The sequence below is a fragment of the Phalacrocorax aristotelis genome, chromosome 13, assembly GCF_949628215.1.
Source record: "Phalacrocorax aristotelis chromosome 13, bGulAri2.1, whole genome shotgun sequence".
Classification (NCBI taxonomy): domain Eukaryota; kingdom Metazoa; phylum Chordata; class Aves; order Suliformes; family Phalacrocoracidae; genus Phalacrocorax; species Phalacrocorax aristotelis.
Window position 1 is genome coordinate 3,595,894 of NC_134288.1, and position 25,069 is coordinate 3,620,962.

Genomic DNA, 25,069 nt, shown 5'->3' on the forward strand with positions numbered 1-25,069 from the left:
CCCTCTCCCCACAGCACACATCCTTTCACAAGCACCTCCCCGGTCTGCGGGACGCGTGTTGGCATTTTCTGCTGGGGATGCGCCCCATCGCAGAGCTTTAACACTTGCTCCCCAGCTCGTGCCCATGGGCAGCAGGCTGTTAATGCAGAGGCTGAAAAAACACATCCTGCATGTTTCTGCTCTCCTTGCACACAGGGTTATGGGCATGAAACGCTGCCTGCGTGCACATCTGACCTGGAGCTGGGAGGTTTCTACTTCCTCCCTGTGCCCAAAAACGCCAGCAGGGCCCTGTGAAAGCCATTACAAGTGTTCCTGTTCTGCATCTCTGCAGTCAGGGAGGTGCAGACCTGGGCAAGGACAAGGAAGAACATGCGCTGTTGCCACTCATGGGTCTCTCAGACCCAGCAGAAGAGCTGTTCGGGACAACAGACAGAAAAAATGATGTGTGTCTCACAGGGCTGCAGAAAGACCTGGCACAGCCACAACCATCAGCCCAGCAATCCCTGCTTCTCCCCTGTTGTGCACAAGAGGCCCAGAGCTGGGACACCTTGAAGATGCCCAGAGGGAACAGCTCCATCACTGCAATGGGTCTTCGGGGACATGCAGCACAGATGCTCCCTCCCAGGAGCTGGGCCCCCATTTTCGGGGATGCTCAGCACAACATTTACTGCCTCCAATGCTCCACCCAGGCCAGCAGAAGGTGATTTATCCATCCCCATGCAAAGCAAAGTCTTCCTGTCCCAGTGACGCTTCCAGGCCCAGCATCTCAACACCACCGAGAGCTCAATCCTGACGTGCCAGACCCATCACCTGGGGCACGCAGCTGCACAAGCCCCGGTCAAAGCAAAGTGTTACAAAGAGCACCCTGTTGCCATTGGGGTCCACATTCACCCCATAAAATGGCTCATTTGCATCTGTAACGGCTCCACTTACAGCAACACACCATCAGGAAACCATACAGCAAATTTTCAGTTTCTCATCTTCCAGCAGAGGTGAAGGAAAGAAAGGTCCGGGAGCGCTCCTTGAGTAACAGCAGCGCCACGGACACAAGAGGGACACGCTGCTGGTCAGGGTGCAGGCACAGCACAAGACGGTCCAGTCCAAAGGCGGTGGCTGTGCTTCCCAATAGCCTGTCCCACAGGGCAGCACTGCCACTCGGCACCTCAGTTTCCCTACCTCTAAGCTAGTTTAAGCACTTGTGCCGACAAGCGTGATCCCCCCCGTGTCATCGAACGCCAGCTGACGGTTTTCTTACTGGAAGTGTGAGAAACACAACCCAGACCCAAGCCCATCCGAGGTGGAAGCTGGGCAGATAGGTAAGGCACACTGGGGCAGAACACAGCCCAGATTCGTGAAGCCTCCAGCTCACAAGTACAAGGAGGGATGGGAGAGGCTCCCTGCATCCCCAAATCGCAGCCGGATTCACCCGGATTGTAACAAACCTGCCCAGGATTTATTCCATGGACCAGAGTTTGCACCATGGGACTGCCCTGTACCACAGCCTCTTTATAGCCCTCCTACCTTGAGGGGCACACAAACTGTACTGCCATTGCCAGTGTGGGAGACAAAACCCTTGGACTGTGTCTTTGCTGCAATAAATAAGGGCATTTTGCATTTTATCTCCATGTCATTGCTGGTAGGGTAGAGCTGAGACCCGACCCCCCCTGACACGGCAAAGCACAAGAGCCAGGAGAGGCTGCGCCAAACCCCAGAGATGCCAGCATCGCCCTGGGGTGGTACCCTGACAGGCTGGGGAGCGAAAGAAGAGCTGCTCAGACTGGGGCCCAGACAGTGGCTTGAGGATGGCTCTGCAAGGGAGGGATGTCATTGCTCAGAGCTTCACAAATGGCTCTTGCACCTTGGAGGTGATGAAGCTGATGGGGGAAGGACAGGAGGAGGACCGTGGACACCCTTGGCTAAGTACCCCAAAAGCCACTGGCCCTGGTCAGGGGAGGTCCCAGATGAGACCGCAGAGACTTCATACCAGTGGCCATGTGGCCATCAGCCAAGTTCATTCCAACACCCCTGTTCAAAACAGGAGTCACGACATCTCCCACCTGCAGCTGATCTTGTTTGCCCATTCAGCACCACAGGGCCTGAGCACGGTGGTGGGATCCTGCCCTGAGCTTTGCGGCCAAGGAAGAAGGCTGGGGACAGTTTACCCCAGCTATTTGCTTACCAGCAAGTGGCCTTCTGACTCCTGCCCTGAACATCAGGGCCAGTAACACTCTTTGTCCATAATTGATGGCAGAGCAGGTGTCACCTTAATAATGAAGATGGGGTTTATTTTATTTATGACAAAACTGGCCTCCTTGTTCTGATCCTTTGTGGAAGAACGAGGCAAACTTCTTCCCTGGAAGCTAAACAAGCAGGATTTTGGAAAATGCAGAACAGGAACCCAGCCAGGGTCTCCTGGGTTCGGGGACAGGGCTGTGCTTATGGCAGCCTTAGGAGCAGCAGCTTTCCTGGAGAGTGAAATAAAAGATGTAAGCATAGCGAGCTGATCCACTGAGCTGATCCTTGTTTCTGCAGCGAATGGCCAGGGGATGACAAGTGCCTCTGCGGTGTCCGGAGCAGCATCGCTCTCTAGCTGCAGATGCAGATCACCTCCTCTTCCTCCACTCAGCACTTCAGCTGGCTACAAATTTTTCCCAGCTCTTGTTCTATTAATAGAGACTAAAGAGATGATCCTGTGCTGCTGCTTCATGAAACAACAGGGCAAGGCAAAGCAAGGACACCAAAGCATCAGCGGCCCCTGGGAAGGTGCTGCCCTTCTGGCTCTGGGTGCCCACGTGCTGCGGGGCAGGAGAACGAAGCCCAGCGCCCCAGAGCTGCAGCCCTGAACAGGGATGCTGTTGCTTGTGCTGCCAAATAATACCAGCCCAATACAGGAAGGCATTTGTGCTCCCCAAACCTGATGCTGCTGCCACTGGGTGTGACCTCTGTTACCTCTGGAGGTGGCCAGAGCAGGAAAACGCAAGTTGCTTTTCCAGCACACCTCGGTGGGAGAGACGGGGACCGCTGGCGCTGCAGAGGACGCTGCGATCCAGGCAGAGCAAGGGCCAGGCCACGAGCTGTGGGTGCAGGGTTACTTGAAAAAGAGGATTTAACTTTTCTGCAGGATCTGATGCATCCCTGCGTGGCCAAGCTGCCACGTTACTGCCTGTCAGCTGAGCCACAAGAATGCACCATGCAACCATCTCTGCACCCTGAGATTCCTCTGGGTTTTTTCTCTTTTTATTTAAAAGGCTGCTGCTTTTAATGTCTTTTTTGCAAAAGCATGTGCTTTTCTGTGCTCCTCACTGCGTGTATTTGGTGTAACCCCACTAAGTTTTGCCACCTGTAATCAGATTTTCCCCTTCCCCTACCACATTCACTAGAGACCAAACTCCCACCAGCCCCACGTGCATCCCACCTGCGTGAACACGAGCGCTCCTCACCTCCCCGGAGAGCATCGGCACGCCAAGGGGAGCTGCAGCATTGTCGCTGCCTGCTGGAAGGGTGCTCTTGTCTCTACTGGGTACACGGACCCTATTAGGATGCTTGCAGCCTTGCAAAGCCAAAGGCAACGTTCCTCCCTGTTCTGAGGGTTTGAAGAGTGTTTCTCCTCTTGCCTCCCGAATGCTCTGCCCTGCCCACAGGGGAATGAGCCAACGGCAAAGCCCGAGCCTTGACCTTTGAGAGCAGTCAAAACACTCAGCATCATCCAGGATTCGGCCCACTGGTGGGACAGGGAGGTGCCGGCGGTCGTGTGCCGCCTGCCCCAGCAAGAAGGCGCCCTGCTGCCGGCTCCTGCCTGCTGGGGGAACGTCGCCAGGGCCAGGGCGGTCTGAAAGGGCCAGCGGGGCTGTGGTCCCAGCACGCGTCTCCTTCCCCTTCCCATGCTGGACCAGTTCTGGTTTAACACCTGCTGAACTGCACGGAGATGGAAATCCATCACGGCATTGCCCTCTGCTGGTAATCCCTCCTGGATAAGCTTTTCCCTCACCCTGTATCCCCAAAATAGCCTGGGGAGCAACTCCGCTGCTGCTGGCTGCTCATCTGGGCACCCACAGCATCCCCAGGGCCAAATCCCAGCAGCACCACTGGCCCCAGCTAGAGAGACTGGGCAAGGAAGACCTTCCTCCGAGGCTGGGTTCTGTCAGGCTGCTGTGTGCCCAGGAAGGCAGCCGAGCAACTGGAAAAGGGGACTGGAGCCTTTCAGAGGTCAGGGTTCACCCCTGGGGAAACAGGGAGCTGAAAATTAAAGTCAGGGAAAAAAATGGTTTTCATTAACAGCTGGCGGCCAGTGGCACTGTCACAGCATTAAAATATTGGTCTCTAATTTACAGAAGTTTCAGGCAGTTCAGGAGACAAAATAATTTCTGTGTCTATGGTTGCAATCCTCGCTGGGAGATGCTTTCCAGAGCAGGGAGATACCTGGCCGATGGGCCACTGCTGGTTTTGGGTCCGGGGTGACCCTGGCAGGGTGCCCTCAGCAGCATCCCCAGCACCCCAGCACCTCCCACCCCCAGCAGCAGGGAGCTGGGCGAAGGTCAGCCGCCGGCAGAGCACCACGCGGCTGGACGCCACTGCTCAGGGCAAGCAGCTTCGTGCCCACATCGCAACCCATTGCAGAGACGGAGCCCGCAGGCAGCGCCCTTTGCACTGCTCCCAGACAGCACCCAGCAACTGGGGTTAGTGCCTCCCCCAGGTCCCAAGGGCCTGGAAGGGCTGGCAGGAGCCCCCGCTGCGCTCACCAGCTGTGCCAGCAGCCCCGGCCCGAGCAGGGAGGCAGGAGGCAGCAGCCGCACAGCCATCGAGGTGTCAGCGCGTCTGTCCAGAAATGCAGTTTTGCCTCCAAGTGTTCAAGCAGGATATTGCACGGTTGGCGTTAGCTGGTCTCGCCCTCCCGCACGCCGCCGAACAGCTTGCCAGTCGCGTTTGCGTGGTCTCTGCAGCAGCCTGAATCGACATGGAGAAGGGGGGTGCGTGTGCGCACACAGCAGAGAGGATGGGGCAATCCAGGGCAGCAAGACAAGCTTTTTGGTTGTGCCTCTGTGTTTGATGCCCTGTTCCAAACCCCACCGGTGCCTGGGACATTTGGGATCCTCAAGCCAGGGTGCTGCCTACCCAGGACCCCAAAAAGCCCTAGAAATCTCTGTTCCACTTAACCCCAAAGCTATTTTCTCCCTTGTGCCCATAGGTGAGTCCCTGGGAGCAGCTGCCCCGGCCGGGGATAGGAGCTGTGAAGGCGGCTGAGCCGTTTGGCCCTGCGTGTCGTGTCCCTCCTCCCTGCTGACCACTCTGCGGATGCCACTGCAAAACCTCCTCACGCCGCATTCCTGGAGCGGGTCCGGAGGAGGATGGGGAACCTCCCCCCATCAGCACAGCAGGTAACAAGAACAGGAGCACAAGGGCAGGTGAATAGCTAAGCAAATAGCAAAGGGCAAGAGAAACCCAGGAACAGCAGAAGGGTAGCGCTAGCTGGCCCCACACCCAGCTGGATCCGGCCAACCCTCCCTCCTTCACACCCATGGGACAGCCAGCAAGGGATGCTCTCGGCCACAGCTCCGAGATGACACATAGGACGTCACCGGGTTCCCATAACACAGGCGAGACAACAGGAAACCTCCAATAATGCCCTAAAACATGGTCTAAAAATCCTGCTGGGGAGGGAGGGATATGGACGGGTATGGGCTGCTGAGAACCACAAGATCTGGAAAGCATTGCTTCAATTTAATGGACCTTGATGTTTGAAAATTAAGTCAAGAGAGCTCTTTTATTTGCCACAGGGCTGAGCATAAGCCAAACACAAGCAGGATTTAGAGGGGGAAGAGCTTTCCAGATGAGCAGAGTGCAATTTTGTCATAAGAACCAAAATAAAGATAAAAATAACTAGCAGGGGAAAAAGGGAGCGTTGAGGGCAGTATACAAATGTCAAACTCCAGATCCTCTCAGCAGAGCCATAATAAAAGGGTTTAACCTATTATATCGATTAGCGGTATTACACCTCTTGAGTGAGAAGAAACTCATTCTTACAGGCAGGCTAATTTCATAAATACACTGCATTCAGGGGCTGCAATAAGCCGATTGGTTTTAATGAAAGGGTTGGGATTTAAATATACATCTGCAAAGGGATTACAGAGAGTTGCAACTGGTGATGGCATCTCCAGGGATGAAGCCACATTGCCATAGTAACCCAACAGGCTGTCACATGCTGGGGGTACCCACAAAGGTGCGGAGAAGCCCATGGTGCTTCCCGAGGCGCCAGCACCCGAGGGGAGCCGTGGAGGGATGGGCTGCCTGGGGACAGACCCCGCGGGCAGGCAGCACTGCAGCCCTGGTGCAGCGGAGGGGCTCCCCAGCCCGCTCTGCTTTTCGGATGCCCCATGCTGTTAAACACTCACCTGGCACCAGCGATGCACAGGATGATGGAGGCAGCTTCAGGACCTCAGGAGGTGATGTGCCACTGGAGATGTGCCTGAGGATGGAGGAGCTGCAGCATCACAGGAGCATCTGATGGGCTTCTGTGGTGGGGTTTAACAGGGGATGCAGGCAGGGTAGGTCCGAGGTAGAGAAGAGGAGGAAGAAAGGAGAAGCACAGGCAGCTTAGCCCAGGCTGTGACCTTCAGGGCCAGAGGACAACGGTTCTTCAGCGCCAAAACAGACGATCATGGTCCCAACGTCCCCCGACAGCAAGGGAGCAGCGGCTCCCAGCTCTAGCAGAGGCTCAGCTCAGCACGCACCCATAGCGCCTGCAGCGGGAGCTCCTACACGGAAGCCCAGCAGCGAGACACAGGAGTCCAGAGCCTAAGGGTCAATTTAGAGCTGGGAAAACCGGGGGCATAAGCAATCAGCCAGTAACTCGCGTCAGATGACGTGGGGGCAAAGACAGAGCCAGGGAGCTGTAACATGTTGCTGTGAGAGTGGGAAGCGCGGTTTATTTGGCAGTGAAATGAGGTCAGCCATCCCCCAGATCAGGACTAGGTCCCGAGGGGGGATGCAGGAGCTCTATGGGCAGAGGTGAGATGCCCTGGCAAGGGGAGAGTGACAGAGGCAGGGTGGCAGCCAGCATTTCAGACAAGGAAAAGGAAGTCTGCAGGGCAAGCGTGACAGCTGATTCATGCCACCAAGTGACAGCCATGAGCCCTCATTCCTAAATTAAATGTCATGCCCTCTCTGTGTGCAGGGCGAGCAGCTCCTGGAGAACAGGGAAAGCATTCCTGCTCACCCCCATCACAGCACCGACAAACATGGCTGAGACGGCACCTTGGCCCCTTTGAAAAAGGTCTCCTGCCTCCCACCACTTCCATATTCACCTCCCTGAGATGAGAATACAGGTTCTCCATGCCTGTAGGGAGCAGTCACACCTCCATCCGTCCCTGAAGCAACCATGCTCACGAACTGCCACCCCAAGGGCACTCAGAGCCTTGCCCATGCTGTGAAAGTGAACTATAGCCACACGCGGGCACTCGACTGCTGACCTCTACTTGCTGCCGAGCGCCGGCAGCACCAGGCTCCGCCACAACTGCAGGAACCAGCTCCCAAACTTTCTCTCCCCAGAGCCGTAAGCCCCTTTTCTGCCACTGCGGCTGGTGTTGAAGCCGCATCTGACCCCACCGCGCACAGCAGGGGGCTTCCCCAGGCACAGCTTTGCTGGTCGACGTGCGGTGCTTTGTGCATGCAGGGTGTGAAACACTCGAGTTGACGGAGGTGGAGAAGACAAATAGCTCTTCCTTCTCTCTGCACTGGAGCTATTCTCCTCGCTGACACCAAGTAGGCCAGTTAGCCACAAGCAAGAAGGGCAGACCTATGAACACAAGCAGTGGTAGCACATCTGGCAGCAAAGCCTTTGGCCCACAAGAGGTCTGTTAGGGACAGGCAGCCAGGGTACAGCACCCCTTCCTGGGGAGACGGGCGGCACGTCCCTGCGGGCGAAGCAAAGACAAAGGTCCGATGACTTTTTCCTGGAGAAGTCACTTTCCCTCAAACGCTGCAAGTACCAAATAGTAGATCACATATTTCAGTGAGCATATTGCCCCCCACGGCAGCCCGAGATGGTTCCTGGTGGGCTACATACCCAAATGCCCACACACAACGTGCTGCTTTGCTCCTACTGCACCAGGACCCTGTGTGCGAGGCCAACAGCTCTCCAGCTACATCTCCTCTCGCTCACAGCAGGGAAGTCCCACAAAGCACCTCCCAGGACATGCATTAACCGACACGCATTAACTAGCAAGCAAACTTGCTTAACTCATCAGTTAAGCAACTGGAGAGTGATTTGCCACCAGTGGCTAATGGAGCCCCTCTTATTTCCTGCCTATTTAACATTACACTGAAGATTCTTGCAGTTAAATGTCTTAAAACAGTCCCAGAAAGAGCATCCGTTGGAGAGAAGAGCAGGAAAGGCACATGGAAAAGACATTTATACATCCGGAAAGGTAAAGGTCTGACAACACTAAAGATTGATTTCATATAAAGCAGTACTGGGCAGGGGTATGGATTTCTGTTATTCCTGGGAAGGACCTGGAATGCCTGCTGTACAACACAAGTGCTCTCAGCCCCGCAGGAGTACGAGTGCTGAGGTTTATAATCAGCAGTGCCGAAAGCAAAGCCACCTCAGCCACCCTCTGGCCCAGCTTTTCCAAGTGCTCTCTTTGCATGTTCGCCCTGTTCTAAAGTTAGAAAAGCAGATACTTGCTGCGAGTGAAATCCTGAGCCTTCGAGCAGCCACCACCCAGGGATCTCTTTACTGACTCCCCCAACTCAAACAAGCAGTATAAATACAAAATACTTCTCTGCCTCTACTGGAGAAAGTGCTGTGCTTCCCTAGGGCCAAGGTACGGACGCAGGTCCTGGCCTCCACCTGCACAGCAGAGATAACGGCCACCCCCTCTGCAAAAGGCTGAAAGCATTATAGGGGAAAAGCAGCAACGAATAAAATCAGCCTGGACTACATTTTTGACCTGCTTTAAATGTGTCAGTATCTCACACCCACCCACCAGTGACAGTGCTTTTCACCTTTCCTATTAAAAAAACCAAGAGTTAATCACAAACTGAAACTACCTGGATCCCAGTTTTCTGCTTGCCTCCTTTATCACGTTAACAGAAGCTCTGCATGAAAACACTGATGCAGCTGCAAATCGTGCGATGAGGACAAGTTAATTGAGAATAGTTTCCTAGCAGGAACTAGACTGCCTTTCCTAGAAGGGGGAACCCTGGGCACTGAGCGCACAGCTGCAGAAAGCCTGCTGGCAGCTGATAGCTGCTTCCTTTTATGTTGCGTCTTGGTGCCCTTTACAGGTAAGTTTTGCCCACAGAATGAGTCTGAGCGAGGCAGAAAACTGTTTTGCTCTAAGCATTTTAGCTATTCACAGATATTATGCAATATATCAAGTAATTCAGTGTATTCAAAGCAGAAAGGTGAGCAGTCCTCAGACATACTAATAAGCTGTAGGACTGAGAAACCACTCCATCATTTCTTGAAATAATCAAGAAAAAGAGGATGTAAGAAACAAAGCTGTCCTAGCTGTCTGGCTAAAAGTAAACAGGAATCATGATGTACACTCATTATTGCATTTTCTTCTTGCTGTGCAGACTAGGTTCTTCCTTTGGTTAGAGCAATTGGCTAGATGAACAAGAAAGAAAACACAACCCAGGTAACAGCCGGGTTGCCAGGTGGTGCCTCTCTCACTTATACCTTCTGAGCTTCTACATCAGTAACCTTAAGAGCATTAGCAGTGCTATAGGATTTCTTTTTCCTCTCCCAGTACACCTGAACACTTCTGTTAAGACACCTCCCTGCACTTGACAAGCTCACCCATAACTCCTGTAACACTAGTGCTTTAAAATACAGCATTTTCTTAGCACAGGGCACGACAGATATCATTTCTATGACAAAAAAATATAAAGCCAAGGCTCCCAGCTCAGTCACTAAACCTGTTGCTTCTAGTATTAATTCAGCTTTGATTTCTCCTTAGCGTGGAGGTTCTGACACGGTGGACCAGAATATTATTACAATAAGAAAACAGCTATAGCAGCCCTCCGGCAATTTAGCTCAGCTAAGACTGTGGTTTCATGCAACTCTGCCACAGTCACACAAGCAAAGTTCAGCCAGCCTTAAAGAGTGTCTATCACTCACGTAGAAAGGCCAAACTGCACATAAGTTATAGTCAGATCACTTAAACGTCATGAAGAACTGACAAGAGTAGCCACAGATGAAAATTAATCAAGATATTTAATACAGTGCAATCCATAGTAGTTTCTTAATTAAAATAATTGTGTGCATGTATCTGAATGGGTTATCAATTATCACAAAAAAGCAATAAACATTGTAGTGCTATGTAGAAAAATGTACAACCGAAATTTAGACCTTCCCTACTTCCAATATAGCATTTGTCAATTGCAAATCGTTATCACCAATTAAAATGGGAATAGTGACTACACTGTTGTAGTGACAAACACAAGGCTGGCCACACATCAGTCAAGGGATATAAATATAACTTGCAAAGAACTAAAAACCTAAAGCATTCTTGCACCTAAACACAATAAGAAGCCGATGGTGGCTTACGACTTTTCCTGCTTTTTAAATGCCTTACAAGACTTCTAGACACACTAAAACTGACTTAAAATTACAGAGTGTTTTTTCAGCTTATTTTAATTCAATATGACCCAGACTTTTGAAGATGAAGATCCAGCAGTGGCAGTAGCACAGTCCAAAAGCTGAATGTTTGATTTTGCAAATACCTTTTTACAGAAATTGAACCGTATAAACTGCAGGCAATTCTCCCTGCTCCCCTTTCTTTCCTTCGTGCAGACCATACTATGCGGAAAACAGCAATGCAGTTCCCACTGCTTTGGGTTAAAATTAAAGATAAAGACATTTTGCTTATGCTTTCTCCTCAACACAACACATTTGCGCCCAGAATAGGTAATCAAAGTCTTTTTCCAGCCAGTTACTGCTGTGGTTACATGGTTCCTGCCCAAGCTTCCAGCTCTTTCATGTCATCATCCTCTTCTTCCTCTTTCTTCTTGGCTGTAAAATATGAAAAGAAAACAAATGAGGGGGAATGGGGACAGAACCCTGTCTCAATTCTTTGCAGGAGAGAAGCCTCTGTACCACTGGCCTAACCAATGAATGAAGCACCAAATGCCAGTAGAGGAAACAAAGACCTTTTTGAACTGATGCAAAAGGTGCCGTCTGAAAAAGCCAGCATGGGCTAAACTTCCTGATATCATCACTTTAAGCGGAGAAAGGCAACAGGTTACATGAGAAGAACGCAAACAAGCATGAAGGTTAAGATGCGTGCACCAGCAGGGTCTATTGTTTCTATCAGCCCTAAGCCTCCAAGCAGCAGACCCCGAGCCTCCAGCTGCTGAGCCCCTCTCAGAGGGATGCAGCTTCTTGCAGAGATTTGTCTGACCTCTCCAGTATTACAGTCTCTCCCCCATAAAAAATAAATTCCTTGTTCCACCACTAAGTCCTCAAAGTGCAGCAAATGAGGCTACCGTGTTTTGGTCTGGCTAGGTGCAGAATTTGGAGACCTCTACAACTAACTCCTCTGTCAGTTCAAGCTCTTCAAGGGGCTGAAGAGCTCACTAGCACCGGGTACGTGCTTCTCCCCACCTCCTGCCGCGCTCACCAGTAGCTGGCTGGATGTGACTGTTAAGCAGCAGGCTACGTGCTGCCTTGTTATCGTTTTTGGTCCTTCCAGGGGAGCAAATGCTGCTCTTTGCCATAAGGTGACAAGTCCAGTTTCTGGACATGAAAATCATTAACGCAGCAAAAAGGTTTGAACCCAGAAATAGCTGCAATAATTTTGGAAAATACAAAAAAAAAAAAAAGATGTTATTTCCTCAGACAGTATTTTTGCTTCAAAAAGGGGCGGGGGGAAGTCAAATAATTCATACTCAAAATGGTTTGTGCCATTCCAAACTAAACATTTACGCAAGTGAGAACTGAGTCAGCTTTGAGTCAACCCCAAGACCTATCATTTGTACAAGTTTGGAATTCATTTTTCTATATTAAGCTCTTCCGGTTTCCATACACAAAACGGTTTTTGCCTGAATTTCTTCTGACATCCATTGAGCTGACAGGCAACAGCAAAAAATTTCATGCAGACTGACTAAGTCAAAATACAGACAATGCCTGAGAACTGGAAAAGCAGGCAAGCTCACGTTCGTTTTCCATTCGGTGAATAAAAAGGAGGTAACAAGAGTCAGCTCTACCGGAGAACACACATCACTTACTTCCAAAAGGCATATTAAGCACGTGCCTGGGTGGCTGGGTAAAGCAGTCCCTTCGAAAGTCCGACCCAGGGTGACCAGAAGTAAACTTTTACTCCCAGTGTATTAAGTCAATTTTAAGTGAAAAACAATTTAGGATAAAAAAAAAAAATAACCAAGCCACACAAAATCCCCACCCACCACCACCCCAGAATCCCACAGTCTCCCAAATGCTGGTCTTGGAGGCAGTTTTATTTCAGTAAAAATTAAATATATTAATGTAATTTTAATGTCCATCCAAAAGCAGCTTAACATAAATCCTATAAAACACTGAGTTTTATACTCACAGGTTTTACTACAAAAAACATTCATGATTTTTATTATTTCTATTATTTCAGGAATTGCTACGTCTACATAAGTCTTACGCAGCACAGTTACTTAAATACGTGCACAACTGCAATGCCTCTTACTAGTGCACAGACACTACTACCTAATATAATGCAAACAGTATAATTGGGTCCAAGTCAGTATGTTTTAAAGAATATTTCGAGAACAAACCTCATTAAACCAGCTAGGAAATAAAAAGGCAATGCACACGTTCATTTAAACTGTTTCTCCTGCTGTTGGATTGGAATCTAGATAAAGTCTCAGATTTAAGATATTTTGATATAAGTCACTCCCCTCTCATCAACACTTGTCAGCAATTCTGCCCAGCAAAACAGAACTAAGAAAACACAAAATCAATTATGTCAAAATAAAAGAACTATAATGCACAGGGAGCAAAATTCATAGCATGCCACCCAAAGCAGGACCTTGTTTTTTGGCAGCGTCTGCTGCTTCCCAGGTCCTTTTAAGCCCGGAAAGGTAGCAAGATAATTATAGATACACTGACCAACTGGGACTACGTTCATCCATTCTTTGGACATTTTTTTCCTAAGTAAGCACACGAAACAGAGCTGCAAAGTCTACAACTTAGTCATAATACATTAAGGCAGGTTCAGCAAAATAAGCTAGTAAAGCTTCATCTCCCATTAATGCATGCCAGGGGTATTCCAACTCAACTACATTTCATGAGGTATCACTTCTAGTTCACAGAAGAGTGATCGGTTCAGATTTAACAGCAGCTTTGAACCGCCTGTGTAAATATGAGCACTTCTTGCCTGTTCTCCCTATAAAAGCATCACACAAATTTCCTAGATAGATGTGCTCCAAGACTGGGATGACCCTAAGTTTGGTACTGTCTGGCTTGAGTACGGGCAAACCTCAGAGGAGGTAAAGCTGTCCTCAAAGAGGGGACCCTGAGGTTAGTTCCTCCCAAAAGCTAGAAAAGCAGGGGTCAAATCAAAAAAAAACTAAAGCAGCAGGAAGGAAGCATGGCTCAGTGTGGGAATCTGAACCAGCCTGGGACTAATTCCAAGAGCTAATTCACTCTCCACTCCCTTTTACAGCCTTGGTATGTTTGTCAAGATAACTTCCCTGTTGGGCCAGCAGCAAAGGGTAGAAGTCTTCCTTTCTCCACATCTCCGCTCCACCCTGAGCATCATCCACACTGTAGACAAACTGGCAGCACTAGAACAGATAATAACTGTTCGTGTGACAACTATTCATTTTTGCAGTTCTTATGAAGGGCAGGTCGCCCCCACAGAGAAACACACTAGATGTAATCTGTGATTTATGAAGCAATTTCAAGCAAAACATCTGCATTACCTGCGGCTTGATCTCTCAGATTTGAGGAGCTGGCAGATAAATAAGCATGCTTTTTAACAATGCAAGATGTTTCTGGTAAAGGTCCATACATACCTGGCTTTGATGGTATTGATATCGAGGGCACATTTGGTAGTGGCACTGTCTCGGGACCACTTATTTCCAGCAAGTTTTTGTCTAGTTCTTCTTGTTCTAGTTCCTCTAGTTCTGCCATGAGTTCATCCTAGTTTTTTAAAGGAGAAAAAAAAAAAAGGAAGAAACTTTAAGTTATATTTATGAGCAAGTAGATTTAGCTGGTCATATTATTAAAGAAAATAGATTAAACGCACAGGATCAGAGCAAACTGAGGAGATGAGGAGTCTGATTCTTCATCTGAATTCCTGTACATGACCTCTTGGAGGGTGAGGAGAGTGGGGAAGCAGTGAAGAGAAGAAGAAACCTAAGTCCGAGCATTCTCAGATCAGGCCATCCAGACCATTCTCAGCGTAAAGTCAGGGTCATAGCTGCTGTGTGCACTGCTAGGAACAGCTAGTAAGAAGTTCTAGGAGAGATTTTATACCCTAGTACTACACCTAGACACATGCAATATGTAAATCTTAAAAGAAAGGTCTCATAAGAGTTACCAACCCTGGAGGTATTTGAAAGACATGTAGACATGGTGCTTAGGGACATGGTTTCGCGGTGGACTTGGCAGTGCTAGGTTAACAGTTGGACTCAATGATCTTAAGGTTCTTTTCCCACCTAAATGATTCTATGATATAAAGAGAGGCAAATTTAAAGCATACCTCATCAAATTCTTCCCCAAATCCTACTGGCTTTGAGATGGCTGTTGAAATCTCATCTGCCAGCTCTTGCTGTTCTGCAATGTCCTGCATTAATTCATCTACTTTATCAATATCCCTGTAAAAGAAAGAGTTCAATATAATCAGGCACTTTTCCAATCCACACTTAAGACTGTATTTCTTGGTTTTTGTAGAAATGCCACACCCTGGTGACATTTGCAAGGTCCTTTCCCAAAATATACTTTGAACATAAGTCTGAATTTTATCGCCCCAGTCTCAACAAAATTATGTATGCATTTCTTACTTTTCCCTAAAAGCTTAGCTCACAGCGGTTTTATACAGAGACTTCATATGAAGAGATTTTGTTCTGCATTACTGGTATTAATAATAATTTGCTCTGTTCCCTGATCCAGCATTATTACATTACATCTACAATATTTGCTTTTGGAGCAAGTACAACATTCCCATAATGCAGTTTACCTTTAATTATTGCTACATACACAAACTGCACTGCGCAGAAAGTCTAAGTCTTTAAGCCTTGAGGCTTAAAATTCTTCCTGCTACTAGGTGGATCTGTAACTGGTGCACCCTCCCGTTTGCTTTAGATTACACAGGTGCTAACCTTAACCTTCTGTTGGACAAAGGTGGCGGCTTTGTGCAATATAACATGGTGTCAAACTGAGAAAGCATTGATACTTACATATTTTGTTCAATATGAAGGTATATCTAGTACTTTAGTATAATTTAAGTTATAGCCTTCTGAAAGAAGGTTTTGCTACTCCAGCTCTACCTCTGGTTATGAAATACCCGGCATTTAGAAGAGAAGATCAAATAAATGACAAACTAAGGATCCTACATAAAGATGCAGAAGGGAATAACTTACATGTTGTCATGAGCGGCTTTCATAGCTTTAGCAGCAAAACCCATATTCTTAAGCACTTCAGTGTTAGTGTTGGCATTCTCAAGGGCTTCCCTCTGAAATTCAATTGTTGATAACGTGCCATCTATCTGTGCAAGCTGCTTCTCGTACCTCTTCTTACGCTTTAGGGCCTGAAGAGCAGCTAAACAACAAAGAAGAGGGTAGGATTTGTGAGATTTATGCCCAAAACAGCCATTCACATTTTGTACCAAATGCCACTCACTACAGAGCAATGTCTAACGCAATGTCTCTTGTTTGTCATCTGCTTTTCTTCCTGGATAAACTAAGTTGCCGGACACTTGTGTTTGCCTTCTTAAACAAAATTGTTTAAAGGCGGACAGATGCCTGCAGTCCATCCCCTGCCACACGAAGGATGCAAGCCAAGAAGCAACTCAAGGATCGGTAGGCCGGTCACTCGTAACACACCACAAACCAGAGACTACGCTACAACAAACAGCAGGCTGATCCACTTCGAAACATCTTTGTTCACCATCGCCCCCAGTACATCAAGGCACAGTTGTTGTAGCTCCTGTCAGATGAGGTTATGACGCTGCTGCTGCAGGGTCCCTAGCAGCCAGCCGAACTCCTGGGCAGCTGCTGGGAGAAGAAACTCATTCAAATACAGAGCAAGACAAATGTTTCTTCAGCTTTGCTACTTAAGGTTGTGAAATACCTGTATGTGTACATATATAGAAATATTTAGACATAAACAAACCGTGCATGTTTCATATTACTCCTACTACAAGGTACTGTCCTCAGAACAGTCTCTACTGATAGACATGAGAGATGCCATCCCTTAAACTTTTTTGAGCTATTTGCTGCTCATAAGCACTTGTACAATGCCTGCTCTTGCAAGAGGAGCCCACCCATGCCAGCACCAACAGAGGTCCACACCCTCGGGCATCACCCCACGTGGGAGGACTGGTACAACTCGCTGCACAGCTAGGCTTCTCCAGCTCCTTCTGCAACGCGCAGCTCCACCCCACCCAGAGAGGCATGCATCCAACGGCGAAAATAGTCCACAGCTGGCGCTTCCCGAGACACCCAGACAGACAGACCAGCGCACTGACACCGAACGCAAACTAGATTCACATATATCTTGATTGTATGTGGCTAAAAGTTTTGTTGGAGCTGCAGCATGGGCAAGACCTACCAAGCACTGAGCACTGCCGGCTGACTAACAAACACCAAGTATCCCATGGAGTAAGACACGAGTACAGCTTCCCTTCATGGCATTTCTACTTCCCCTCCTGATATGAACAGGCTTGTCCACTGTGTGACAGTCCTTGTCATGTAATACACCCACGTACTTTAAAAACTCAGCTTGCATACAAGCTGCTGTCCTAAATCCTTACTTTCAGTTTCTGAACTCAACCACGTGCACACTTCATTTCTTCAACGCTCTAATCCCTGTGAAACTCATAGCAGAAAACAGTCAGCATGATACAGGATCAGCTCTGCTAAATTATTTTGGGGCTGTCCTGTGCAGGGAGAGGAGCTGGACTCAACGATCCTTGGGGGTCCCTTCCAACTCAGGACATTCTGTGATTCTATGAAATATCAACACCCTGGACTTCCCCATGGGTCAGTCATGTGCAGAATGGTGGCAAATAAAGGTTTTAAATCTTTAAATCTCTAAAGGATGTTAATTCAAATCTTTGCAGATTTTCTGGAGGGGAGTAGGAAATCCCTCAGCGGACAGCTTCCCTCATCTCCCCTACTAGAGGGGTGATAACTTTGTGACAATGATGAGTACGTTCCTGCAACACACGCAAAATAGCTCCTCTCCTAAAAGCGGATTAAGCCTGCAGGCATCCCACATATTTTGTCAGATGCCATCTTGAGAAGCTTGACAGTCCGTCAAGACAACAGCCTGGCATCCAGAAGCCCTACATATACCTTCAGTTCTACAATTGCTTATGAATATGCTGTATTTGATTACTTTCAAATTAGTTTAATGCAGTAGAGAATAAAAAAGTACTTTGTGAAGGCACAGCTAAGCTTGCCAAGCACACAAAGTAGCACATGTTGATTTAGAAGAAGTGATCAAAAACAAAAGCACAGGGCACCTCAACTGTTCCAACAGAAGCCAAAGACCCAAAACAAGTTCCTGCACTGATTTTTTACTCCAACAACCGGTAAATCCCCCCACTACTCTGGGGCCAGTCCAACATCCATTCTTGTTTGACAAGAGTGGGAATAGGGCTGGGGTTTTGTGTAACAAGACAGACAATGTTTGCTCTGCAAAATCAAGCACAACACAAATATCTTCCAAAACGTTCCAGCTTTATGCCAAATCACAAAGTGATGAGCAACGCATTACTGGTATATTTAGTCTGTTAATTTTGTGCTAATGGTTTAATTAAAGATATATAACATTATCTGACTCAGAAAAATAAAATCGTTAATAGGTTGTGTTTATATAGTGACAGATGCTGGGAAAGTGTCAAACAGCGATAAGATTCTTTATTGAGGATTTTGTGCATCATGAAGAATTACTGTCAAAACCAGGGGTTTTGTAACCTTTCTACAAACCCAAGTACTATAATTTACTTACAGTTCCCCGCTATAGCTTTCTCTGAGAATAGCTACAGTTCGTCTACATTTCATGCTTAAGCATGTTTAAAACAAGCTGCTCAGGCACCAAATACTGTACAAGATCTTGCCATCAGGAGTGTTACTGGGACTGTTGGGTAACCCTACCCCTCCCGCTCCCACGCCTGCCAGTTCCGTGTCCCAGAACTGCACTCCCCAGCCTTCACTCTGTTTTATAAACCCTTTCTTTCATTAATTTCTCACTTGTATATACAGATCAAGGCTCCTGCTGTTAGAAAAGCATGGTACATAAACTTCTAGCTTGCAGAACTGAGCAGGGATCCTCCCACGAGACCTGGAAGATGGCACGCACCTCCCACCCGGGCTCGGGCTGCAGCACCGCTACCTGCCTGGGTGCTGCTGAACCTCCGCGAGTTCCTGCTGACCTCTCAGCCAAGCACCGACCCCGCTCAGATCTGCTACCGTCGGAAGCCTGGCACACAGACCCTGCCTAGGAACAGGAATATAAACATGCTCGTTTTAAAACTTGCCTTGTTTAAAGTGAAAACTTAAAGTGGATTTGTGGTATTTTCTAGAAATGTTTCCAACTCCTTTGGACCAAGAGCAGCCAAGAAATATATATTTATATTTTCCCCTCTCCTCTGTAAGGCCAATGTAAGGACAAAGCTTCCCATGGCCACAGTGCCCACCTGTACCTACCGGAAGAACGACGGGTAGAAACACCTGTTTCAGTAGCCTAAAAGGAGCATGGACCGATACACAGCCCAGCAAGAAACACAAGGCCGTGCATAAAGCGCCTGTGTCGGGACAGTTCAGCATTAATATTTACGACAGGCCAATTAACATCAAAGTGATAAATTAGTTTCTGCAGTGAAGTAAATCTTAGACAAGAAATTGCAATTTCTTGCAGCTAGAAGCACTAAGGAATGTAAAACAAGGTCTTCAGCGCCACAAATTAGATGATCACAACTTCCTGCAATTTATTTTCACCTGTGTCTCCTTGCTTAACTATCTTTTAATGTGAAGTCCTTACGTATAACTAGAAGATTTGATTAAGCTGAAAAGGTAAGAAAATACCAGGTTAATTTAGGTCACTCACATTCATTTCATCCTGCTACTTTTGGCAATCATTTCCCATATCCCTCCCCCCACAGAAGAGGATTTGCACTTCATATGCAGGATTCTCCATGTTGCAAATAGCAGCGCGGTCATTTCACGGGACGCTTTCATGGATACTCCCAGGGACCTGCACCCAGACATAAACGCAAGTCAGAGAATCATAGGATCGTTTGGCTTGGAAGGGACCTTTAAAGGTCATCTAGTCCAGCCCCCCGCCATGAGCAGCGACATCGTCAACTACGTCAGGTTGATCAGAGCCCCGTCCAGCCTCATCTTGAATGTTTCCAGGGATGGGGCATCTTCCACCTCTCTGGGCAACCTGGGCCAGGGTTTCACCACCCTCATTGTAGAAAAGCTTCTTCTTTATATCTAGTCTAAATCTACCCTCTTTTAGTCTAAAACCACTACCCCTTGTCCTATTGCAGCAGGCACTACTAACAAATCTGTCCCCGCCTTTCTTATAAGCCCCCTTTAAGTACTGAAAGGCCACAATAAGGTCTCCCCACAGCCTTCTCTTCTCCAGGCTGAACAGCCCCAACTCTCTCAGCTTGGCCTCACAGGAGAGGTGCTCCAGCCCTCGGGTCATTTTTGTGGCCCCCCTCTGGACCCGCTCCAACAGGTCCATGTCCCTCCTGTGCTGGGGGCTCCAGAGCTGGACGCAGCGCTGCAGGGGGGTCTCACCAGAGCGGCGCAGAGGGGCAGAATCCCCTCCCTCGCCCCGCTGGCCACGCTGCTTCTGATGCAGCCCAGGGTAACATTGGCTTTCTGGGCTGCGAGCGCACATCGTTGGCTCAGGTCCAGCTTTTCATCCACCAGAAAGCCCAAGTCCTCCTCTGCAGGGCTGCTCTCCATCCCTCCACCCCCCAGGCTGTATTGATACTGGGGCTTGCCCCAACCCAGGTGCAGCACCTTGCACCTGGCCGTGTTCAACCTCATGAGGTTCACATAGACCAACTTCTCAAGCTTGTCCAGGTCCCTCTGGATGGCATCCCGTCCCTCAGGTGTGTCAACCACACCACTCAGCTTGGTGTTGTCTGCAAACTTGCTGAGGGCGCACTCGATCCCACTGTCTATATCATTAATGAAGATATTAAAAAGTACCGGTCCCAATACAGACCCCTGAGGGACACCACTTGTCACCAGTCGCCACCGGGACGTCGAGCCATTGACCACCACCCTCTGGATGTGACCATCCAACCAATTCCTCATCCACTGAACAGTCCATCCATCAAATCTGTATCTCTCCAATTTAGAGAGAAGGATGCTGTGGGGGACTCTGTCAAAGGCCTTACAGAGCCCAGATAGGTGACATCCATAGCTCTCCCCTTGCCCACTGATGCAGTCACTCCATCACAGAAGGCCGCTAGGTTGGTCAGGCAGGACATGCCCTTGGTGAAGCCATGCTGGCTGCCTCAGATCACCTCCCCGTCCTCCATGTGCCTTAACACAGCTTCTAGTAGGACCTGTTCTGTGACCTTCCCACGCACCTAGGTGAGGCTGACAGGTTGGTAGTTCCCAGGGTCCCCCTTTTTAATAATAGGTGCAATGTTTCCCTTTTTCCAGTCTCCAGGGACTTCACCTGATTGCCATGACTTTTCAAATATCACGGAGAGTGGCTTAGCAACTACATCAACCGACTCCCCCAGGACTCTGGGATGCATCTCATCAGGTCCCATTGACTTACATATGTTCAGGCTCCTCAGGTGGTCTTTTATGGTGGGAGGGACTTTGCTTCCCCAGTCCCTGCCTTGCGGTCCACCTACTTGAGAGGTGTGGGAAGAGAGGCTGCCAGTGAAGACTGAGGCAAAGAAGCTGTTGAGTACCTCAGCCTTCTCCTCGTCTGTCGTTACCAGTCTGCCAGTCTTGCTCATCTCGGGGGTATGCTCCCTTTGACCTTCCTTATCTGGCTGACATACCTGCAGAAGCCCTTATTATTATTCTTTGCATCCCTTGCAAAGTTCAGCTCCAGCTACGCCTTGGCCTTCCTGACCCCACCCCTACACAAATGTGCAGCATCCCTATGCTCTTCCCAGGATACCTGTCTCTGCTTCCTCTGCATTTCCTTCTTGCCCTTTAGTTTGATGAGCAGGTCTTGACACATCCATGCTGGTCTCTTGCCTTCCATTCCTGATTTCTCACACATGGGGATCGAGAGAGCTCTTGTGCTCTATGGAAAGCATCCTTAAAGACCTGTTCTGTCCTGCTCCCTTGTCCCTGAGGGCAGTTTCCCAGGTGACCCTATCAACTAACTCCTTGAAGAGCTGGAATTTTGCTTTCCTGAAATTCAGGGTCCTGACTTTACTCTTCACCTGACTCATATCCCTCAGGACTGAGAAATTCACCAATATGTAGTCACTGCAGCCCAGGCTGCCTCTGATCTTGTCTTCACCAATTAGCTCACTTGCACTGGTGACCATCAGGTCCAGTATCACATCCCCTTTGGTAGGGCTGTCTATATTACCTGGCTTAAGTTGTTATCCTCAATGCTCTCCAGGAGCCTACAGCTCACTGTGCTACTTTTCCAGCAGATGTTGGGGTGGTAGAAGTCCCCCAGCAGGACAAGAGCCTGCAAGCGCAATGCCTCCTGTAGCTGGCAGTAAGAAGGCTTCATCAGTAGGCTCCCCTTGATCAGGGAGCCTGTAGTAGACACAACCAACAAGGTTCCTTTTGTCACCTTGGTCTCTGGATCTTACCCACAAGCTTTCAACCTGCTCATGGCTCTTCTTCAGAGACAGCTCTTCACACTCTATTTCTTGACGCAGAGGGCAATGTTTCCACCCCTCCTTCCTCGCCTGTCCCTTCTGAACACCCTGTAGCCATCAATAGCCACACTCCACTCATGGGATTCATCCCACCAACTTTCAGTAATGGCAATGAGTTCACAGCTTTCTAGGAGCACAGTGGCTTCCAGCTCTACCTGCCTGCTGCCTTGCCGGTCCCTTCTGAAGAGTTTATTGCCATCCATTGGAGCACCCCAGTTGTGCAAGCTATCCCACCATGTTTCTGTGATGGCAACTATATCAGTTTTCCTGCTGCACAACGGCTTCCAGCTCCTCCTGTTTATTGCCCATGCAGCGAGCATTGGTGTAGATGCACTTCAGCTGGGCTGTAAGAAGTGTCACCTTCTGAGAGAAACACCCCGTAATTCCTTTGAGGCATTTCACCAGTTGGCTCCTATTACCTCAGGAGACCCGGGCTCATCTCTCTAAGACTTCATGTGTGCTGCAGCATAGCCAGCACATCTCAGAGGCTGAGGGACCTCGCTAGCACCCCAGTCTTCAGCTTGTCATGGCCAAGCCTGATGTTATTCCCCTCCCCCTTCAAATCTAGTTTAAAGCTCTGTCAACCAGCCCCGCAAGCTCAAGAGAAAACACCCTCTTTCCCCTTTGAGAAAGGTGAATCCCACCAGACACCAGCACGCCTGGTACCACGCAGGCCATCCCATTATCAAAACAAAAAGAACTGTGGCAGTGACACCAGCCAAGGAGCCACGTATTAATAGACTGGGCCTCTCTGTTTCTTCCAATGTCACTGCCCGCAGCTGGAAGGAGAGAGGAGAAAACAACCTGTGCTCCAGATCCCCTCACCAACCACCCCAAGGCCCTGAAGTCTCTGTTGATCACCCTTGGACTACGTGTTGTGGCTTTGTCATCACCCACATGGAAGAGCAGTAATGGGTAATACTCCGAGGGCCGTACCAGGCTAGAAGCTTCCTAGTGATGTCCTTAACCCAGGTCCCAGGGAGGCAGAAGACTTCCCTAAGAGGAGGGTCTGTCCGGCATATTGGACCCTCTGTTCCCCTTACAAGGGAGTCGCCCACAACTATGACCCATCTTCTCTTCCTCATGAAGGTGGTCACAGTACAGAGGATAGGCACGTGCTCTGTGCCACATTCCCACGTGCCTGCCCTCCACACAGGGTGGTGGAGACTGCTAAGATCTGGCGCAGACCTTTCTAACCTGTTTTTGTCTCAGCTAGAAAAACAGATCACTAAATGATCATTTCTCTGCATCTAATCTCATAAAAACATTAATAAAAATGCATTTTTCTTTCAGATAAATACTTAAAATCATGTTTAAGACAGTTAAGTTGGTTTTCCACCTCTCAGGACTGATTTCCCAACTTTCTGCTCTTTGTGGACAAGCACACCACATCAATACCCACAGCTCAGACATCACAAGAAATTTCTAGGGCAAGAGTCCATCTGGAGGCAAAAATGAGAGCCACGCCGACCCCTGCACAGGGGCCAAGGGGCTTAACCAAGCGGGCACAGGCAGGGGGGGAAGAGCCACCAAACCCTGCTTGAAATGCAGGACCAGCAACAGTCTTCGCTAGCAGAAAGAATGGGGCCGCAGATTTTCCATATATTACTATTATACTTTACATACTTTACAGAGCGGTGGTATCTGACGGAAGTATAGATCCAAGGGGGTGATTCTGTTCTGATCTACAGCTACTTTATTTCTACTCTATTATTTACGCATTGATTTCTGAAAACCGATGAGCAGCTGTGCTGCTTTTTTCCTGCAGAATAGTTTTTACCATCTGCATAAATACCTACTGAAATCTTATGAACTGCCAGAGTAATATATTTTTATTAAGTTTTCATTGAAGTCAAGGCTATAAAGACTTATTCTGAAGGGATTTACATTGGCTTTTTCTAAAAAAAAAAATCCATTTCCAAAATTTGAAATAAACATGAAAAAGAGACAGCAGGCTACAAGTAAGTCCTGTAGCATTACACACATGCAAGAAATGGACGTGCATTTGAAGTCAAAGTGTAACAAGGCCTACCTTTGCTCCTAATGAAGACTGCTATCACATTAGCCAGCCGTGGAAGAGGCAGCCCTCAGGATCCACACCCCTAATTATGCCTTCACTGCTTCCAAGATAATAATTACATAGGCAGCCAATGTAATTTAATACCCAGCTTTAATTCCTGTGGAACTGCTTCAGCAGGACCTGTAACCATATATTTAGTTTAAATCATTTATTTTCTAACGTAGCTAGAGAGACATCGCTCACGACGCAGAACCTGTTGCTAGAGAGATCACCAGCGGATTTTTCTAGAAATGGCTGATCTAACTTTTCCAACAGTGCAACAATTTCCTTATCTTAGAGCAAAATGCTATATGAGACTACAAGATCGCTGAACCAGACTCTCACAGCAGCTTCTGCAAAGTGTCTGATATTCAGAGGCTCAAAACAAATAAGGACTGATGGTTTTTCTCACCATGTCGTGGCTGTGTATTTCTTACAAAAATATCCACCTTTATACAGAATAAAGCACAGAAAGATCCGGACTACAATCTCTACGTGTTACTAACTACTTAAGCACAGCTGGTAAGTCTGGCATGTCGCAGGCGCTGAGTGCAGGGCAAGGCGCAGCAAGAGGCGTTCCTCTCGCAGAGCTGAAGGAAATCGCTCTGTACTAAAACCTCCCCAGCTCCTAGGCGCGGGACTTGCACCAAAGGATTCCAGGAACAGGCACAGAAAAACGACAGGCGGTGTCCCTGATCAGCACTGCCCCGTGGGCAGCCTTCCCTCTGGGAGAAGGGATGTTCCACTGAAGTCGCTCAGGAACACCCCAAGTTTCTCCTCCCAGAGCATCCTGCCTTTGGGTGGGGGTGAACTTACTCTTGAAACATCCCTATTACATATAAAAACAGTGGTACCAGTTCAAATCACTGGCTGGTTTAGGAGGGGACCCCGCTCTTTTCCCCTCTTTTTTTTTTCAGCTCGAATCTCCCATAGGTTGCACATGAGGAAAAGACAGTAGTGG

The 25,069-nt window shown here is 48.5% G+C and overlaps 1 protein-coding gene across 1 annotated transcript in view; it reads right to left on the minus strand.

Annotated features, from left to right (window-relative positions):
- Positions 1-10,200: 10,200 nt before the first annotated feature.
- CHMP4B (charged multivesicular body protein 4B) overlaps positions 10,201-25,069 on the minus strand; it is a 29,936-nt gene continuing 15,067 nt past the window's right edge. The window contains exons 2-5 of the mRNA XM_075108886.1: positions 15,577-15,754; positions 14,697-14,811; positions 14,008-14,134; positions 10,201-11,017 (exon numbers count right to left, since the gene is read on the minus strand). Coding sequence (XP_074964987.1) covers positions 10,950-11,017; positions 14,008-14,134; positions 14,697-14,811; positions 15,577-15,754 — 488 coding nt within the window. The 3' untranslated portion in view covers positions 10,201-10,949. The remainder of the gene's footprint in view (positions 11,018-14,007; positions 14,135-14,696; positions 14,812-15,576; positions 15,755-25,069) is intronic.